Source organism: Pseudophryne corroboree, chromosome 3 (assembly GCF_028390025.1).
Source record: "Pseudophryne corroboree isolate aPseCor3 chromosome 3, aPseCor3.hap2, whole genome shotgun sequence".
Taxonomy (NCBI): Eukaryota; Metazoa; Chordata; class Amphibia; order Anura; family Myobatrachidae; genus Pseudophryne; species Pseudophryne corroboree.
In genome coordinates, this window is record NC_086446.1 from 549134060 (window position 1) to 549152297 (window position 18238).

The 18238-nt window shown below is 37.5% G+C and overlaps 1 protein-coding gene across 1 annotated transcript in view; it reads right to left on the reverse strand.

The window, feature by feature from the left end:
* CA10 (carbonic anhydrase 10) overlaps window positions 1-18238 on the reverse strand; it is a 579440-nt gene that overhangs the window by 13791 nt on the left and 547411 nt on the right. Inside the window, exon 9 of the mRNA XM_063961261.1 lies at window positions 3322-3496. Coding sequence (XP_063817331.1) covers window positions 3322-3496 — 175 coding nt within the window. The remainder of the gene's footprint in view (window positions 1-3321; window positions 3497-18238) is intronic.

An 18238-nucleotide genomic window follows, 5' to 3' on the forward strand; every position in this document is an offset into this window, starting at 1 on the left:
GGAAGGGGGAGAGTCTGATAGCAAGGATTTTTGGATACATTTTGAGGTGGAAGTTCCATGAGTGACATAGGGCAATAATTTGAGCAGATGATCAGGTTGGAGGGCAGATATGCAGATAGTGCTGACAGAAATGAGGTCAGCGATGTAGGAGATATGGTTAAGACATTTTTACAGAATGTGAGAAGTTTGAACTGCATTCAGCGAAGTATCGAAAGCCAGTGAAGCAGTTTGTATACAGGGGATATTGTCGCAGAAGAAAAAAATTATATGAGCATCTGTATTAAGACTAGATTGATGAGTGGAAAATCAGTTCAAGGGAGCCCAGAGAGGCGCTAATAATAAGCTAGTAAGTAATACATATGGTGCCATCAATGGTAAGAAAGGGGCTAATACTAGAGATGTTGTGAAGGTGAAAATGGAAAGACTGAGAAATATGTTGAATGTGGGAGGTGAAAGAGAGGAGTAAGGGATAATACCAAGGCTGTTGACTGGAACATGTATTAAGGTATGAAGGGAAGCATGAGAAGACATTATTACAGAATGGAGAGTTTGAAGGAGAAGTAGCTGATCAACAGTGTCAATAACAGAAGAAATGAATGGTGGTGGAAAAGTGGCCTTAATAAGGGCAGTGTCTGTGTAGTGGAGTGGTCAGAAACCAGTGAAGAGGATCAAGAAGGGAATGGAGGAAAGGAATGTTGTGAGTCAAAAAAAGACAATCAAACAGCTGGGAATATATATGGTGGATGTCATAGAGTTGTGGTCAAGTTAGGATGAGACAAGGGGATACTTGAAGGAAAAAGATACACTGCAGATGGGAGGAACAGATTGGCGCAAACTGCAGGAGATAGTGACTATAGATGATGGAAGAGAATGAGGTCCAGGGTGCTAGTGGAGGGGGAATATGACAAGATAAAGATATCAACTTCATCCAGAATAAGGGAGAGAGTGAGGTTGAATTGCATATACACAAACAGAGAACAAATCCCACACCAGTAAATATATGTCAAGTATCTATAGTGTTATTATTGTCCTCTCTCCAATATGCTATGCTCAATATGGTCCGGGGAGTGCATGCCAAAATATACAAGGCTTCTAGTGAAGTGCTACACACTACTTAATATGAACATCACAATATAACAGAAGAAGAAAGTAAGTAGTTTACCAGGGTGCACTGGGACCCAAACAATTCTTATTTAAAGTTTATCACTTTATTGGTATGCATTAAAATATCTCATCATTTAATTGTTAAAATGGGAAAATATAAAATAAAGGCTACTGAAAAAGAAGAGAAAAAGTGTGTATATTAAAATTATCCAACATTAACTGTTGTCTATTTATCGTTTTTTAACTCAATTCAATACGAGCACAGTGGCTATTATCTTTCACAAATTATCTTGTTGCTCTTATATTCCACTAAGGTGATATGCCTATTAGTGTTCTTCAGTTTGCATAAGGGGTAACAGGGGCAACATAGTTAGTTTACGGTAGTATCACATAATTAACGAACGATTCAACAACAAATACAGAGAGCCAACAGCTGTTTCACCGATAAAGCTTTGTCAAGGATGCATTATCGGTGAAACAGCTTTTGGCTCTTCTTTTAATAAGAATTGTTTGAGTCCCAGTGCACCCTGGTAAACAACTTACTTTCTTCTTCTGTTATATTGTGAGGTTGAATTAGATGAATGTATAGAAGAGGTTTGGAAGGCAGTTTTTACGGATGACAGGTGTGGAATACTGCAATATGCCTGATGTGGACTGGAATTTGTTAGTTGCTAAATCAGCTCGGTTTCATGTCAGCTTACTTAGATGGAGCAGCTCTCAAGCAATTAGCTATAAAGCAAACATGCAAGGAAACTATTGTAGAATTTAGCTGTCACAAATCCATCTAAGGGAGAGAACTTGGAGTATAAGGACACATTTCTTTTATTGCAACTTAATATATAAGTAAAAGCAAAGCAGAACTGCACCAAAACAAAGTTTTCGTTTATTAGTGACTCTGATGAAGTGATAAATCATTTAAACCAATATAAAAAGTGTGCCAAATGACAAAAAGAGAAAACAATGTGGTGCTCCAAGTAAATGCTAACAAAACTGCATACGTATATAAAAAATATAGGCAGACCATGACAGATGCATAAAAAATTAATATAAAAGCAACTAAGCATAAAATAACATAGAAAAACAGAAAAAAAGATTGCACAGTCTAAAAAAAGGTAACAACATGTTTTTTGATACATTAATGGAAATAAATTAATTGATATGTGGAATGAGACAAAGAAATAGCAGAATGTCTACAAATTCGTTTTTCCTCAGCATTCACCGTTTATTGTTGAAGATTTAAAGAGGTCATCTACACTAGAAGGGTAGATTGTACCCTACTGTACTGTACGTAAAAAATATTTACTGCAGAAAAGTGGTACTTAGCCTCTTAAAACTAAAATTGCATATTATTATTATTATTATTATTATTATACTCTATGTATATGGTGCCGCAAGGGATCTGCAGCGCCCAATTACAGAGTACATAAACTAATAATCAAAACAGCAAAACAATGACTTTCAGTTGAAGACAATATAGAACAAGTACAGGGTAACTAAACATAGCTACATCAGCAAATGTCACTGAAAAAAGTATTTATAAGCACAAATATATTTCATAGCACTAAACACTAAGAGGATTATTATACAAACTTGGCACAAGGATTTGCTGCTGGCAGATCAAACAATTCGATTGGATTCCCTTGTACATAACTAATTGATAGACTGGGGTGACTCATTCAATATAATTTCTCTAGATTTTTGCAAGACAATATAGTACCTATGTTTGTATTTAACTTAAATATAGTGGGATGGATAAAAGCCTGGCTTCAGGACAAAAGAGAGAGTGTTGTAATCAATGCTTATAAGCTCAAGTGCAAAACTAGTATTTACATACACACTTATTAAATATGAATTCTATTTACTATCAAGATATCAGGGATGGCAGCTAAAAATAACACATAAATATTGTTTCTTTCATGATGGGACAGGCTGGAGGGATGGGGTCCTAATTATTAATGGCGTATGCTACTTCTGTAATGTCGGGGGTGGTTGTAGAGACAAAGGCCTGCAGTATTAATTTGTTGCTCAGTTTTCCAGTAGGCAAATAGCACATATTTATTTTTCAAATATGAACTATATATTCCAGGATCCATAAAAGTAGTAGCTGAGCTTAATATATAGTTGCAAGAACATGTATACAAGGTGTAACATCTATCAGAACTTTCATGCATTTATAAATCCTATAGTCAGAGATTAAAAAATAAATATAGTTCTTACCTTTGTATTGTAGCTTCTGTGCTCTGTTGTTTGGACAGTCTTTCCCCTGTAAACTGAAATTGATATTCGTTCTGATACAACGGTTGTTCAGAGGCTGGACAGGTCTGAAGTTATCACTCATGCTTGAAAATATCTGGGATGGCTGATTTTGGCTTAGTAGTCTTAATGAATGCATCTGAGAGGGAAAACAATACTGTATTTAGTTGTACATTTCATACAATGCATTGCAGCGGCCAATTGTATGTGTAAGGATTATGATACAACATATCAGATGTTAGATGCATTAATCTAGGAAGGCTGTATTGCAATTATGCATTAATTAGGAAGGCTGTATTGCAATTATGCAAAAAGGAAAAAGGAGGGCTAATGGTGTGTACACACGGTGAGATATTTTCTTACGATTTTGAGTATATAGTCAAAATTGTAAGAAAAGTTAGTGCAGATCGCAAGGTGAAAGTCACCTTGCAATCCGGATTCGATGCCGATGCGTGGTTCCACGCGGTCGGCATCGCAAGCCTAGATAGACTGTGCAGGCAAGTCAATTTTGACTATCTAGTATAAAATATAGTTAAAATTGACACTTAGCCAAAATCGCAAATAGTCAGTATTGTAAGCACAGTCATTATGTGCTTGCAATGCCGACCTAGCCCTTGTCGCATAGTGAGAATCGAGCTTAGCCCGAATCTCACCATGTGTATGCACCTTATGGAAACTTGGCATATGCAATATTTAGTCTAGTCATGCAGAAATCTAGATGTTGAATACTGGTGAGTAAGTAGATTTTGCATTTCCCACATTCTTAATATTGCAACAGTAAATGTACCCACAGAAATAAACCCCAAAACAGAAAATGATGACAACAGTAGATAGAAAAGTGAAATGCACAGTAACTTAATTTCTGCTTAATGGAAATTTGGTAGTGGATTAATATATATATATATATATATATATATATATATATATATATATACAGTATATAAATGTGAAAGCCCTCACTCACTCACTCACTGACTCATCACTAATTTTCTTACTTCTCAATATGTCAGGAAGCTGAAATGTAGCATAGATATTCTTCAGGTTGGAAATAGGAAAACTATGTAATTATAGGGGATGAAAGGGGTTTGATATAATGACATCTGTACAGATGCGTGCCTTGCATTGCATTAATGATAACGCCCAAATGGACAATCGGATCAAAATTTGGATTGCACCTCCAGTGGGTAGAATTTAATAAACTACAAAAATGGTCCTGTCACTGTTTATCATATCTGCTAAGGGTGCTCCAAGCAGTAATGCCAAGAACCATGGATTAATAACACTCATTTATATTTTCAACCATCAGAAACAGGGCCGGATCCCGTGGGGGGACGATGATCGGGGCAAATGCCCCCCTACAGTCATAGCCATGCCCACTTACATGATGGTGATGGCAGCCACATTGCCAGCCACAGCCATCAGGTCCAGCAGTGGCATGAGGAAGATCCCAAGGTAGTAGGGCAAGCTGTCTTCGGCGCATAGTAGGGAGAATGAGCTGGATGAGCAGTTCCCGACGCTGATGGTGCTGTTCAGACAGGGGCTGTGCACTGGCGGCTCCTCCATTATGGGCCCGGTCACCATGGGAGATGAGGGTAAGCCGCTCTGGCTGGCAGTGATCTTCCTCTGCTGACATTGCTCATCTTCCCTCCCTGACTGCCAGGCCGTCAGTGCCTGCAGCAGCCAGCACCTCTCCAGGTGGAGGCTTCATAGCGGCAGCATCCCCCTCTCCAGCATCCAGCTACCCATACCAATACATGGCACGCTGCAGCAATGCAAGCTTCACAGGCATGGATGGGGGTCATGCTGGCTGGCTCCCTGCACTGCTGGGGCACCAGAGGAGGGGGCTGCTGCCAGATGATGGTGTGAGGCTGCACTGACATCCCTCCCCATGCTCCGTGTCCCCGGGGCCCCTAGCCCCATCTGCCATCATCATACCCTCATCTCAGGCATTGTGTGCCGCCCATCGGTGTGTTAGTAGTTACATGTGCCTGATGTGTGTGTGCTACATAAGAAGTACATGTGCAGCGTGGCAATGCTTTATATGCTCTTTAGAGCATTAATGGACAGTAGGGATGGGAAGTGGGAGGAGTAATGAGTGTAGGGGAGGAGTCAGGACTAAATAAACTGCCCCCCCGAAAGAAAAGTACAGATCTGTCCCTGATCAGAAACTCCTGTGCGAAGAACGGGTAGTAAGAGATAACCCGCCTTCACCTTGCTGAGATTATTTTATTTTCTTTGCTGCCTCAATGCAGTGTTTTTAGTCACCCAAGCTTGGGCCTTTCATTTTTCTTACTGGTAAAGTATAGTACAGTGCACATCTTCCTTTTGTGGTATGCTATGCCATAGGCATAAGTGTAAATTATAAGTGTCCTGAAGTAAAGGGATATTATGGCAACCATCTGTTTAATTATTATTTGAAGTATTTTTATTAGGGTTATAAAAAGTACAATATCCAGTTACAGTTCATGTATAAATGTGTTTATAAAACACAGAATAGAGAATTTATTTTACAAATATAGATGCCAAAATTCCTTATGAAGAAAGATGTATGAAAATTTTCACTCACTTGTTGGTCACAATCATGTTCATCATACAACGCCGATTGATTCTAAAATTAGCAGTTTGATATTTATGTTTGAGACTTGCAAATTTAGATTTTTAATTTGCATTCAAGTATTGCCACTCCTGGCAAAGTTAGTAAGCTCATAGGACTGCCATATTTGAGTTTTGAAGTATATCACACATTTGTGGTTTGCTGTTAAAGTTAAAATGTATTAATTTAAGCTTTTACATATTTGAGCCGTTTGTGCGTTTGTGAGCTGTCTCTAACAAAGTCGAGGCTGCAGACTTTTTCTCACAGCTTCTGTGGCTGCGATGCAATGCGCACCCTCAGGGGTTAACAAGTGGAGGATAAAGGACCTAACTGAATAGATCCTAGTCTACCATTAGCCGCGGGGTAAACTCCATGGCTAATTGGATCTGTCCCTTAGACTGAGATATGATATGCTGCTGAATTTGTGACATTAGACACAATTAACTAGACAAACCTGAAACACATGGAATATGTCACCTTAGACTAAACTCACATCCTTACACAAAATGTTATAATGGGGTTGCAGCATTGTACCGTAGATAACATTTCCACCTATCAGCAGTGATATAAAGGGCTCAGGGGTAGATGTATTAAGCCTGGAGAAATGATAAAACAATGATAAAGCAGTGATAAGTGGAAGGTTATAATGTACCAGCCAATCATCACCTAACTGTCATTTTTCAAACCCTTGATGATTGGCTGGTGCGTTATCACCTTCCACTTATCTCTGCTTTATCCCTTAACCAGGATTAATACATCTGCCCCTCAGTTCCAACAAGGACCCATTTTCTGTTGACTGTTTTTCCTACCCTCTTTCCTCTGTGTGCTCTTTTTCTCCCACACTCCTTAGGCACACTGGTAAGTTAATTAGCTTATTTCAAAATGAATTTGTATGTGTGCCTGTGTGGGTTTGATTTATCAAGCAGTGGAAAGAATGGATAAATAGATTGTTAACTTTACTGGGATAGGAACTGATGTAGGAAAGTAAATATTATCTGTAAAGCATTGCGCAATATGTAGGTGCTATATAAATAACGTAATACAGTATATGTTTGCTCCATTGTGGTAGGCAGTTTATTCATTTTTCCCCACCATGAAGAAATATTTTATTTTACTGACACTAAAGTAAAGCTGCTGTCAATTTAAAAAGAAACTTGCATTACAATTGTGTGGTCGGACTAATGGCAGAATTTAGTCTAGATACTGTATGTGTATCTATTGTCACAAACACTAAGCATTGCATATTACAACTAGATATTCCACAGTGCTAAAAAGGTATACAAGTAATTTTTAAACTAAATAGTAAATTCTACAGAGTGTTCAAGTGCATTAAATGGGTCTGCATGAAGATATATTTAAAAGGCATCTCAATGCGCTTATATACTAGAGATATAATTTATCATCATCATCAACTACTTGATGGTGGACATTTTATATAAATATTTTTTTCGCAATCTGTTTTTTATTAATAATAGATACATGATGTTTATCATTTCAACGTATACAGTCAATGATGACAGAAAAAATATACATAAAAACATGCCACCAAAAGTATAAACATTTGAAGCATATAAATATTTAAATCTAAAAATATTTAAATATAAAAATTGGACTAGCACAAAATTGACATCTAACAGCATGCAATGATAGATTGGGCTGGTCACATGGTAACAGGGAAGCCTTCAGTGTAAGATCATGTGTGGGAGTGATAGCCTCAGCCTAATAATTAGTCTCAGAATGTCTATGTCTAATTGTAAGGATGCATTACAGAGATAAGCATACCCATCTTTGTAGTGCATATGGAAATACATATTTTCAGCAAAAGAAAAAAATAACTTTCATCCAACTCTACTTGAGGTAAAGAATGTTCTGTCCTGTGTGGTTTGGCTAGCTGATTACGTTGGGTACATGGCACCAAAGGTTGTGTGCCTACAGACTTCACTCATGCAAATCATTATATGCAGCATACAGTGGGGATTGAAAGTTTGGGCACTCCAGGCAAAAATTCATTTTAATGTGCGAAAAGAAGCCAAGGAAAGATGGAAAAAAAAACTCCAAAAGGCATCAAATTACAGATTAGACATTCTTATAACATGTCAAGAAAAGTTTGATTTTATTTCCATCATTTACACTTTCAAAAGAGTAGAAAACAAAAAATGGCGTCTGCAAAAGTTTGGGCACCCTGCAGAGTTAATACCTTGTACTGCCCCCTTTGGACAGCTGAGACCTGGCAGTGTCATGGATTGTTTTCAATCATCATCTGGAAAGACCAGGTGATGTCAATCTCAAAGGTTTTAAAAGGCCAGACTCATCTGACCTTGCTCCAACAATCAGCACCATGGGTTCCTCTAAGCAGTTGTGTAGAACACTGAAACTGAGAATAGTTGACGCTCACAAAGCAGGAGAAGGCTATAAGAAGATAGCAAAGCGTTATCAGATGCCCATATCCTCTGTTCGGAATGTAATTAAGAAATGGCAGTCATCAGGAACAGTGGAAGTTAAAGCAAGATCTGGAAGACCAAGAAAAATATCAGACAGAACAGCTCGCAGGATTGTGAGAAAAGCAAGTCAAAATCCACGTTTGACTGCACGATCCCTCCAGGAAGATCTGGCAGACACTGGAGTTGTGGTACACTATTCCACTATAAAGAGATACTTGTACAAATATGGTCTTCATGGAAGAGTCATCAGAAGAAAACATCTTCTACGTCCTCACCACAAAAATCAGCATTTGAAGTTTGCAAATGAACATATAGACAAGCCTGATGCATTTTGGAATAAAGTTCTGTGAACCGAGGAGGTTAAAATAGAACTTTTTGGACGGAATGAGCAAAGGTACGTTTTGAGAAGGAAGGGCACAGAATTTAATGAAAAGAACCTCTGTCCAACTGTTAAGCATGGGGGTGGATCAATCATGCTTTGGGGTTGTATTGCAGCCAGTGGCACAGGGAACATTTCACAAGTAGAAGGAAAAATGGATTCAATAAGATTCCAGCAAATTTTAGATGCTAACTTGATGCCATCTGTGAAATAGCTGAAGTTAAAGAGAGGCTGGCTTCTACAAATTGATAATGATCCTAAACACACCTCAAAATCCACGGTGGATTACATCAAGAGGCGTAAACTGAAGGTTTTGCCATGGCCTTCACAATCTCCTGACCTCAACAAAATTGAAAATCTATGGATAGACCTTAAAAGAGCAGTGCGTCACAGACAGCCCAGGAATCTCAAAGAACTGGAAGACTTTTGTAAGGAAGAATGGGCGAAGATACCTCAAAAAAGAATTGAAAGACTCTTGGCTGGCTACAAAAAGCGTTTACAAGCTGTGATACTTGCCAAAGGGGGCAGTACAAGGTATTAACTCTGCAGGGTGCTCAAACTTTTGCAGACGCCATTTTTTGTTTTCTGTTCTTTTGAAAGTGTAAATGATGGAAATAAAATTTAACTTTTTTTGACATGTTATAAGAATGTCTAATCTGTAATTTGATGCCTTTTGGAGATTTTTCCATCTATCCTTGGCTTCTTTTTGCACATTAAAATGAATTTTTGCCTGGAGTGCCCAAACTTTCAATCCCCACTGTATGTGAAGGAAAGGTGGTCTTCAGGTTGCCGGCGGCCGGGCTCCTGACGACCCAACATCCACCATACCGGTGCTGGAATCCTGACCGCCGGCATACTGACAACTTTTCTTCCTCTTGGGGGTCCACAACCCCCCTGGAGGGAGAATAGATAGCGTAGGAAGTACTACAGTATACCCAACATGATTTCATTGAAGTTTTATATATAGATCACCATAGTATCAAATCCTTAAGGGGCGTACACATGGAGAGAACTGTGCTTAAAATTTAAGCAATCTGACTAGCGCTAATGATGCGCAGCCCCATGCGTCGCTATCACCGGTGATAGATTGGCCTGCATGCAGTCACAGTCTAGCACATTGCTAGAAATGAGTGCCCACCCTGTCCCCCTCCTCGCTCAGCACACATCGCGCGGTGTTGAGCAGGGGGAGAGATGTGTGCCTGAGCGGTCTGTAACTGATCGCTCAGCACACATCTCTCCTAGTGTGTACTGGCCTTTAGTGTTTTGTAGTCAACTGTGTCTTACAGACTTTAGTTTCAATCTTTTATTAAAAATATTTTGTGTAGGATTGCACAGAAAAACACAGTCAATGCAAACTCTCTAGGTTGAGTTTTCATTATATTTAACACTTTTATTTCCAGATTTTATCATTTACAAGAAACATTAACAATCAGTTTCCTTTTTTTTCCTGCAAATTACCCAATAAGCGTGGGTTAAGTAATGCACTGTAAGAAAAAAGGAGGAGACAGCTTGTTGCACAGATTTAGTTCCCTAGAAATACCTGAGTGATTTAATGTCTTATTTTGGGTTTTCTTGCTCTTTAAAACATGGATGAATAAATAATGTAATTAGCAAAATATACAAAGGCCTTTAATATAATCACAGCTACTCTTGAAACAAACTCAACACACTATAGAGGTTTAAACTGTACATAACTTCAAAGTAGGTTATTACACTAAATCTATAATAACCCAAATAACAACAGTTCCATTGTAATATGTAAATTTGGTTGTTTTTAATAAAAAAAGTTGTATTCTGTTGTGGATTATATATTGATGGTTTAGTAGCTAAATATATTTTGAGGGTTTAGTAGCTAAATAATTCACTTGTCAGTACTTGTAGATATTATACTCCAACAAAAAGATACAATCCTTATAAAAGTCTTCCAATTTGCAGTTGATTAAATTTTATATACAGTAAGTCAATTGGTGTTTATGGGGCCCACATAACCAGCCTGGCTCTGTGACAAGGTTTGCCCATCCAGCAATTTCTATTATGGAACCATACTTACTTTTCTACAAGGACTTTGTAGATTGCCAGTGCACAATTACCAGCAAGTTGGTATGAGTCTGTCAGCCATTTCATATAAACTAATTATTACTTTAGTTTCCAACACATGGATGTCTTCTTTTTATTACTATACTTGGACCACTAAAATTTTCCCACCTAATTTTATACTTTAAAAAATATCTACCTATCTATCTATCTATCTATCTATCTATCTATCTATCTATCTATCTATCTACATCCCAAAAAGGTTGCACACGGAGACTGCAATGATGGTAAACTCAAACATGGATTTTACTTACCGTTTCAGGGAAATATTCCCCTTCATAAGAGTAATTTTTTGGATGCCTCTACATTAGGGTTGCTGTCCCCATAGAAAGGCACCGGAGCAAGAACCCCTCGGTGGATATCAGAGTGCCGGAGGTCTTGTTGGAACATACAGTGTATACTGTATATACTAGTTATTTACCAGCCCATCAAAATGACAGAACAACCTAACAGTAATGTCAGCACCAGCAGATGTGCACATCCAAACGGATCAACACTTGAATTGTTATGTCGGGCAACAGAGAGGTGAGGAGCAGGATTAGCCTTTTATAAATTAGGATATATATATATTTCCATTCAATACAATTTCTTCAGGATTCATTCTAAAGAGATAATTTCCATATAGTAAACATTTTCCCGTGTAACATATTTAAGCCATATAAGGTTGGTCAACAAGTGTTCATTTAAGAATATTTGGTTGATGAACTGAGCTAATTATTGAGCACCTGTCAGGGAGGTAACATTCTCTATATCTATCTAATAACATACTTCTAAATCCAAATATTATCTAACCAGGTCCACCTCACTCACAATTTAAGTTTCCTCAACTGAAACGTCTAAGGGATAAGGCAGAGCTCCCATACCCTCACATCTAGGTTCTGGACTTTGAGTGGCTGCAACAATTTCTTAAGCTGACAGTATGCTCAGACTTGATGAGAGATAAAGTGGAGAGAGACAAAGTACTAACCAATCGGCTTCTGTCATTGTACAGGCTGTGTTTGAAAAATGACAGAAGCTGATTGGTTTGTATGTTATCTCTTTACAAACTTTGATCAATATCCCCCTATATCTGGTTTTAACACTAGTTGGACATACAGCACAGCACTTGTTATATGGTTGATGTCTTCAACACAAGATTTCATGTGAATTTTACCACCAAGGGCAACTTAACAGGTCATACCCTAAAAAGGGGCAGCTGCAGAAAGTTATTCATAACCCTATAGCCAATAACACAAACCATAAACATCCATATGTTAAGGTTGAAGGAAGTTGTTTCTAGGTGTAGCTCAGTGGTTTCCAAACATTTTTGAATCACGGCGCCCTAGAGTATCAGAATTTTTTTCACTGCACCCCTAGGCCAAAAATATCTTATTGAGAAATTTAGAGAGAAATATTAAATTAAGTAGATTGTGTTTATATGTCATCCTTAGACTCAATTGTGTGGTGAGGGACAAGATTTACTTCTGTTTGTCCCCATATTTTATGACTGACAGCTACTAGCACTAGTTTTGCCTATTATATTGACCATAAATAATTTGAATTGGTCCTGGACCACCAATCCAAGGCACCCCTGCAAGTGTCCCAAGGCACCCCAGGGAGCCATGGCACACAGTTTGGGAACAACTGGTGTAGCTATTAATTGTTAATTAAGAGTTTCTTATTATTATAGTCACTGAGCATTAACAGTGTGAACAAAAACACAGGGATATTGCATAAAACCTAAACTTCCATATGAAAATTTTAGCTTTGTAAACAAAATATCTTGCACATGTACAGTGTGTATAACTTTCTGTTGTTATGTGTTGTTTAACATACAGTATTGTCAGTGGGAAGACACTTTAACTAGATTTTGCCAAAACATTTGAACTTTTGTCAACATTGTCAACTTAACTCCATATAAAGTTTAAGCAAATAAAAAAAATGCCATTTGTGAATCATATAAATGAAGAGCCCAAATTCATGAAACATCTCCTTGGAAAACCTTCTCCTGGAATAGCGGAGCAGCTAATGTCCTAATGTCTCTGTTTCAGTTCCTCAATACAATAACATTTTAAAGTCCCAACACCAATACTTACTTTCATGTCACTGAGGATCATTATAACACATTGAGTGGGAGCAGTACAGATGTCACAGTGCTCTCTGCACATTAGACACTTTTTATGCAAAGTACTAATTTTTACATCTAGATCATATCGGTGTCCTATCAGTGTAGAGAATATTACTTTAGGAACCAATGGTTAATGTATCAAGCAGTGAAAAGAGTGGAGAAGTGGTCTAGTAGAGAAGTTAGCCAGAGCAACCAATCAGCTTTGAGAAAGCATTTATCAAGTATACTCTTTAAAATGGTAAGTAGATTCTTAATGGATTGCTATGGCCCGCTTATTCACTCTTTTTACTACTTGATATCTTAACCTCCAAGTGTGAAGTCCCTTTAATATTACAATCAAAATAGTTTTCTCTCATTTTGTAGTTGTAATCTCTCAGATTTGGTGTTCTATTTTTGTTTCATTTAGTTATTTTATTTAGCTTTTTAATGCTGCTAACAATAAATCCAGATGTTTAAAGAAAATATAATTTACACAATACAGATGGCTGCAATTACTTCACACTGAGATCATGTAAGCTATAATGCATTTAATTATGCACATGGTACATTCAACCAGGTGCAATCACAATATATTCATTCTATTTGATTATTTAACTTATTTGTATTTTAGCTTACATTTTCCAGACAGCTGTGTTGAATTTAAATTATTCTTGTTGTGCATAAATGTTTAGTTGGGCCAACAGCATTTATATTTGTTATATTTTAGTACTTCATAACGCCAGGTTGGCTTGAATTAATTTGTTGTACTTTACTAATTTTATTATTGTTCAATGTGCCTACGTGTGCATAAATGACTTGTTTTTATTTGATTATATAATTTATCAAGCTGTCTAGTTCTTACTCTTATTATAATTAATTGTTGAAAGGCACGCTCAGTTTAAGATAGCTGTATTTTTTATTATGAAATTGAAGTCAATTTTACATCTGTTAAAAGATAAAGTTAAAGCAAACTACATTAAAGCAAATTAAAAGTTTGAATTTATTATATAATTTACAGAAGTAAAGTCACTATTTGACATTTTATATATACCTGTATTGTTAGGAGAATTAATAATCTCTGGATTGTACAGACTTCACAAGAATGTTCTTTCCATTGTATATTGTTTACTAAGATGATCCCTATTTTATATATCCATTGTAGAAAGCTCTCTGTATTTTAAAACCACTTTCCTGTTCAAAGTTAAGTTGGTGAAAAAATGATGCAGGCTGTTGGCCTAATTTGGAATAAAATGAAATTCAGCTAAGAGGTGGATTTTCATCTTCGCAGAACCTCTGCAGCAGGGCCAGAGGGAGGGGTGTGTGAGTGGGTGTACACTATCACTGCCCCAAAGCTCCTGCAACTAGCTAGCAGTGTACTTGGGTGGTACCCTGTGGTCAGTAGTACTGTTGTAGTGCTGCTCATAGCATCCAAAAGATGCTCCGGGCATGCATTGCTTGCCAGCACCCCACCCCTTCAGGAAACTGTATGTATCATGGGTGGGGCCAGCACAAGGCATCAATAAACCCTGCTCTGGCACTGCTCTGCAGGGTAAGAAAATGTAAAAATTATTTGTATGCAGTTACTAAGTCAACATTCCAACACTGTAATGTTGATAGGTTTGGTATATCGACATATTTATATGTTCATCACTGCCAAATGTCAGCATGTTCAATATGTCATTATTTTGCATGTCTACAATAAGAACATACAGTATGAGCATTAAGGTTCAGGTTAGGCAGTAGATAGGAATACAGTTAGGGTAAAATCGTACTGTCAGTACTCTCACTGTCAATATGCATAATGTCAACATGTTGAACATATTGAAATTGTCACCCAGTCGGCTTTTTAAATGTTGACATTCAGACAATATCGATATTTTGAGTGTCCTATCCTATACCGCACTTAAATTATTAAGCTGTCCAGTAGTTATGTGCTACACAAAAGTCGTTTCCATCAACATGGCTTAGTCAAGTGCAAATTTGTACTTTTTTTAGCTAGATTTGTTTCTAACACTAAATATAACACCCTTCATGTGTTCCATGTAAAATCACTGTGTTCGCGAAACTAAGATACAGACATTACCAACATTAAAATTGCTCAAATGAATATTCAATATTATATTCATGTAAACATAATAAAATACTACAGTATGTGGTAGATGTATGAAGCAGTGAAGAAGTGAGTCAGTGGAGATGTTGCCCCACAGCAACAATCTGTTGCTATGAATAATCTTAAAGAATGCACTTGATAAATGTTACTTCAAAGCTGATTGGTTGCCACGGGCAACATCTCCACTGGCGCACTTCACCTATTCACTGCTTCATATGTCTCCCTCTATGGTGGTCATTCTGAGTTGTTCGCTCGTTACCGTTTTTCGCAACGCAGCGATTAGGTGGAAAATGTGCATGCGCATGGTATGCAGCGCGCATGCACTAAGTAATTTAACACAAAACTTTGAAGATTTACACAAGCTCAAGCAACATTTTTTCAACGCTCGAGTGATCGTAGTGTGATTGACAGGAAGTGGGTGTTTCTGGGGGGCAACTTGGCGTTTTAAGGGAGCGTGCTAAAAAACGCAGGCGTGCCAGGTAAAAACGCAGGAGTGGCTGGGGAAACGGGGGAGTGGCTGGCCGAACACAGGGCGTGTTTGTGATGTCAAACCAGGAACAGAACGGACTGAGGTGATCGCAATCTAGGAGTAGGTCTGGAGCTACTCGGAAACTGCAAGGAATTATTTAGTAGCAATTCTGCTAATCTTTCGTTCGCTATTCTTCTAAGCTAAGATACACTCCCAGAGGGCAGCGGCCTAGCGTGTGCAATGCTGCTAAAAGCAGCTAGCGAGCGAACAACTCGGAATGAGGGCCTATGTACCTACAAAATATGACAACAACACAACCAATTCAAACAATAGTGGATCCTTCCACATATATCTGTACATGTTGTAAAAAAAATTTCAGTAATGAGCTGTATCAAGTTAAATTAACATGTATAATGTTTTGATGTGTTACATGGGACTGTAGTAAAATACAGTACTCAACAGCCACATAATCTTAATACTCCCACGCGCTCTGTCATTTTCTTTTATTGACACATGCACAGTTCTTGCAAAGTTTCCCGTATATGCTGTTAAACCCTGGTCTCATCATATGAATTCCTGACACAAGTGGCTACAATTACACATTTTAAATATATTCAGATTTGATTTTTAATTTGTTCCACTTTTCACTTAATCCAATTGAAACTGTCAGTGTCAGCTGCAAAACATGAACCTGCTGCAGTTTCTATCTTTTTAGATCCAGAATTTTATAAAAGACAAATGATAATATCTGCTGAAACAGGTTTTCAACGACTTCCACAGAAATTATGAAGTTTTTACAATAAAACTTTTAACCTAGGAAACTTTGCAAGGCATAGACATTTGGATAACATCTATAATGGAAATGTTTTTATGTTTCATTTTACGACATTGGTATATTTTTTCCTTTTATTCTTTAGTTAAATCCAATTTCTAAGTGACAAAGTGGCTGATAGTCACGAAAGATGTAATTTCACAGTCACCCATTCATCAAAAAACTTATGTTACAGAATGAATAGGATATTAAAATTACATTAAAGTCATACGGAGATGCTGAGGTTCATATAGAATATTTAATATAAAAAAGTGACTTTATTGGCAAAATGCAAATATATTCCTAATAGGGTACAGTATGGTTTAATATATATACAGTATGCTGCATTAAATGTATTATTTCAAACAAGACATTGATCCCTTGTACCTAAATCTACACATACTGTAAGTCACACAAACCCAATACCTTTAAATACAGTAATTGGTCCTCCAGCCTCTAACCTCCTCTGCTGATGTATTTTAATTTGACCAACTACCTGTAAATTAATATTCCTGTAATGCAGGCATTCCCAACCTGGGCCCTAAAGGCAGACTAACAGTGCAGGTTTTAGTGATAGCCAGGCTTCAGCACAGATGGTTAAATCAAAATAACTGAGGTACTAATTAAGACCCCTGTGCTCAAGCCTGGATATCACTATAATCTGGATTGTTAGTGTGCCTTGAGGACCAAGCTTGGGAATGCCTTGTGTAATAAATAACTGGCAAAGCCACATTAAAAAGGACTACAGTACATGTAACAATTTACCGGGCTTTGGTTGGTAGGAAGGAACATTATCCCAAGTGGCAGTTCAAATTTAAGATGGGCTTAAACCAAAGATTCTAGGTAACCATAAACCAAGATCAGGTATTGATAAATGCAAACCAAAAGTGATAAAAATCAAGCAATAAGGCATCAATATACTTATTAATTGCTCCAAACCAAAAGAGAATGAGATAGGCACAACTTCTTTAATTCTGGGAAACATGCACAATTTCTTCGTAAATACTTGATACTGAATGGAGAAAGTTTGGGCATACCACACTGTTGTGTCTAGTACAGCACTGCAAATATGTTACCGAAATTAAAAAAATTCAAGCCTAGTATATATTGTTTTCTATTGACAGTAATCCTAAGCACCTTCAGTGGCAGATGTTTACGACCACAGAATCAGTGCTTATGTAATTGGCTTCAACTTTTTATATGCTTTTTCATCAACTATGGAAGGCTTTTTCCATTTTGAGCTTAGAACAGGTATCCAAATTCAGTGAACTACTCAGAAAGCCTCAGGCAGCTTTTTCATCTTTCAATAAGCAAAAACAGCATCTCTTTCCAACTTCACTCTGCTTGTACACAGGGGAGTTATTTTTTTGCTACTGTGCTTGCACATAAGTTGCACTGCACATGTGCTGCAATGGTCTTACAACGGTGCCAGTGGTCGCAGTGAGGATTTATTTGCAAAGTGATTGACAGTCAGGAAGCATTTGTGGGTGTTAACTGGGAAGTGACAACTCAAACACAGGCATGTAGCGACCATTCTGGAGGCGAGCAATAGCTTGCAACTGCGATCTCATACAGTATGTAGTAAACATGGCTCTGGTGTCTTACCTCTGACACCCATGCTGTGTGACCATAGGGTTATCAACTGATGTGTGTCTGATGTGGTGATATGCGGTGAGGTGAGGCAAAGCCTCTTCTATCATACTCTAGTATACTCCTGAGTTTTGACTATCAAAATTATTTAAAAAATACACAGAAAATATTATAAATATTTTCTTTATATTATTGTAATAATTTTTATAGCCAAAACTCTGGACTAAAAAGTCTATTAGCCAGTGCCTCCTGAACCATTTACCTCACCGCATGTCACTGGTTCGATGGTTGTGCCTTCGCACACAAGA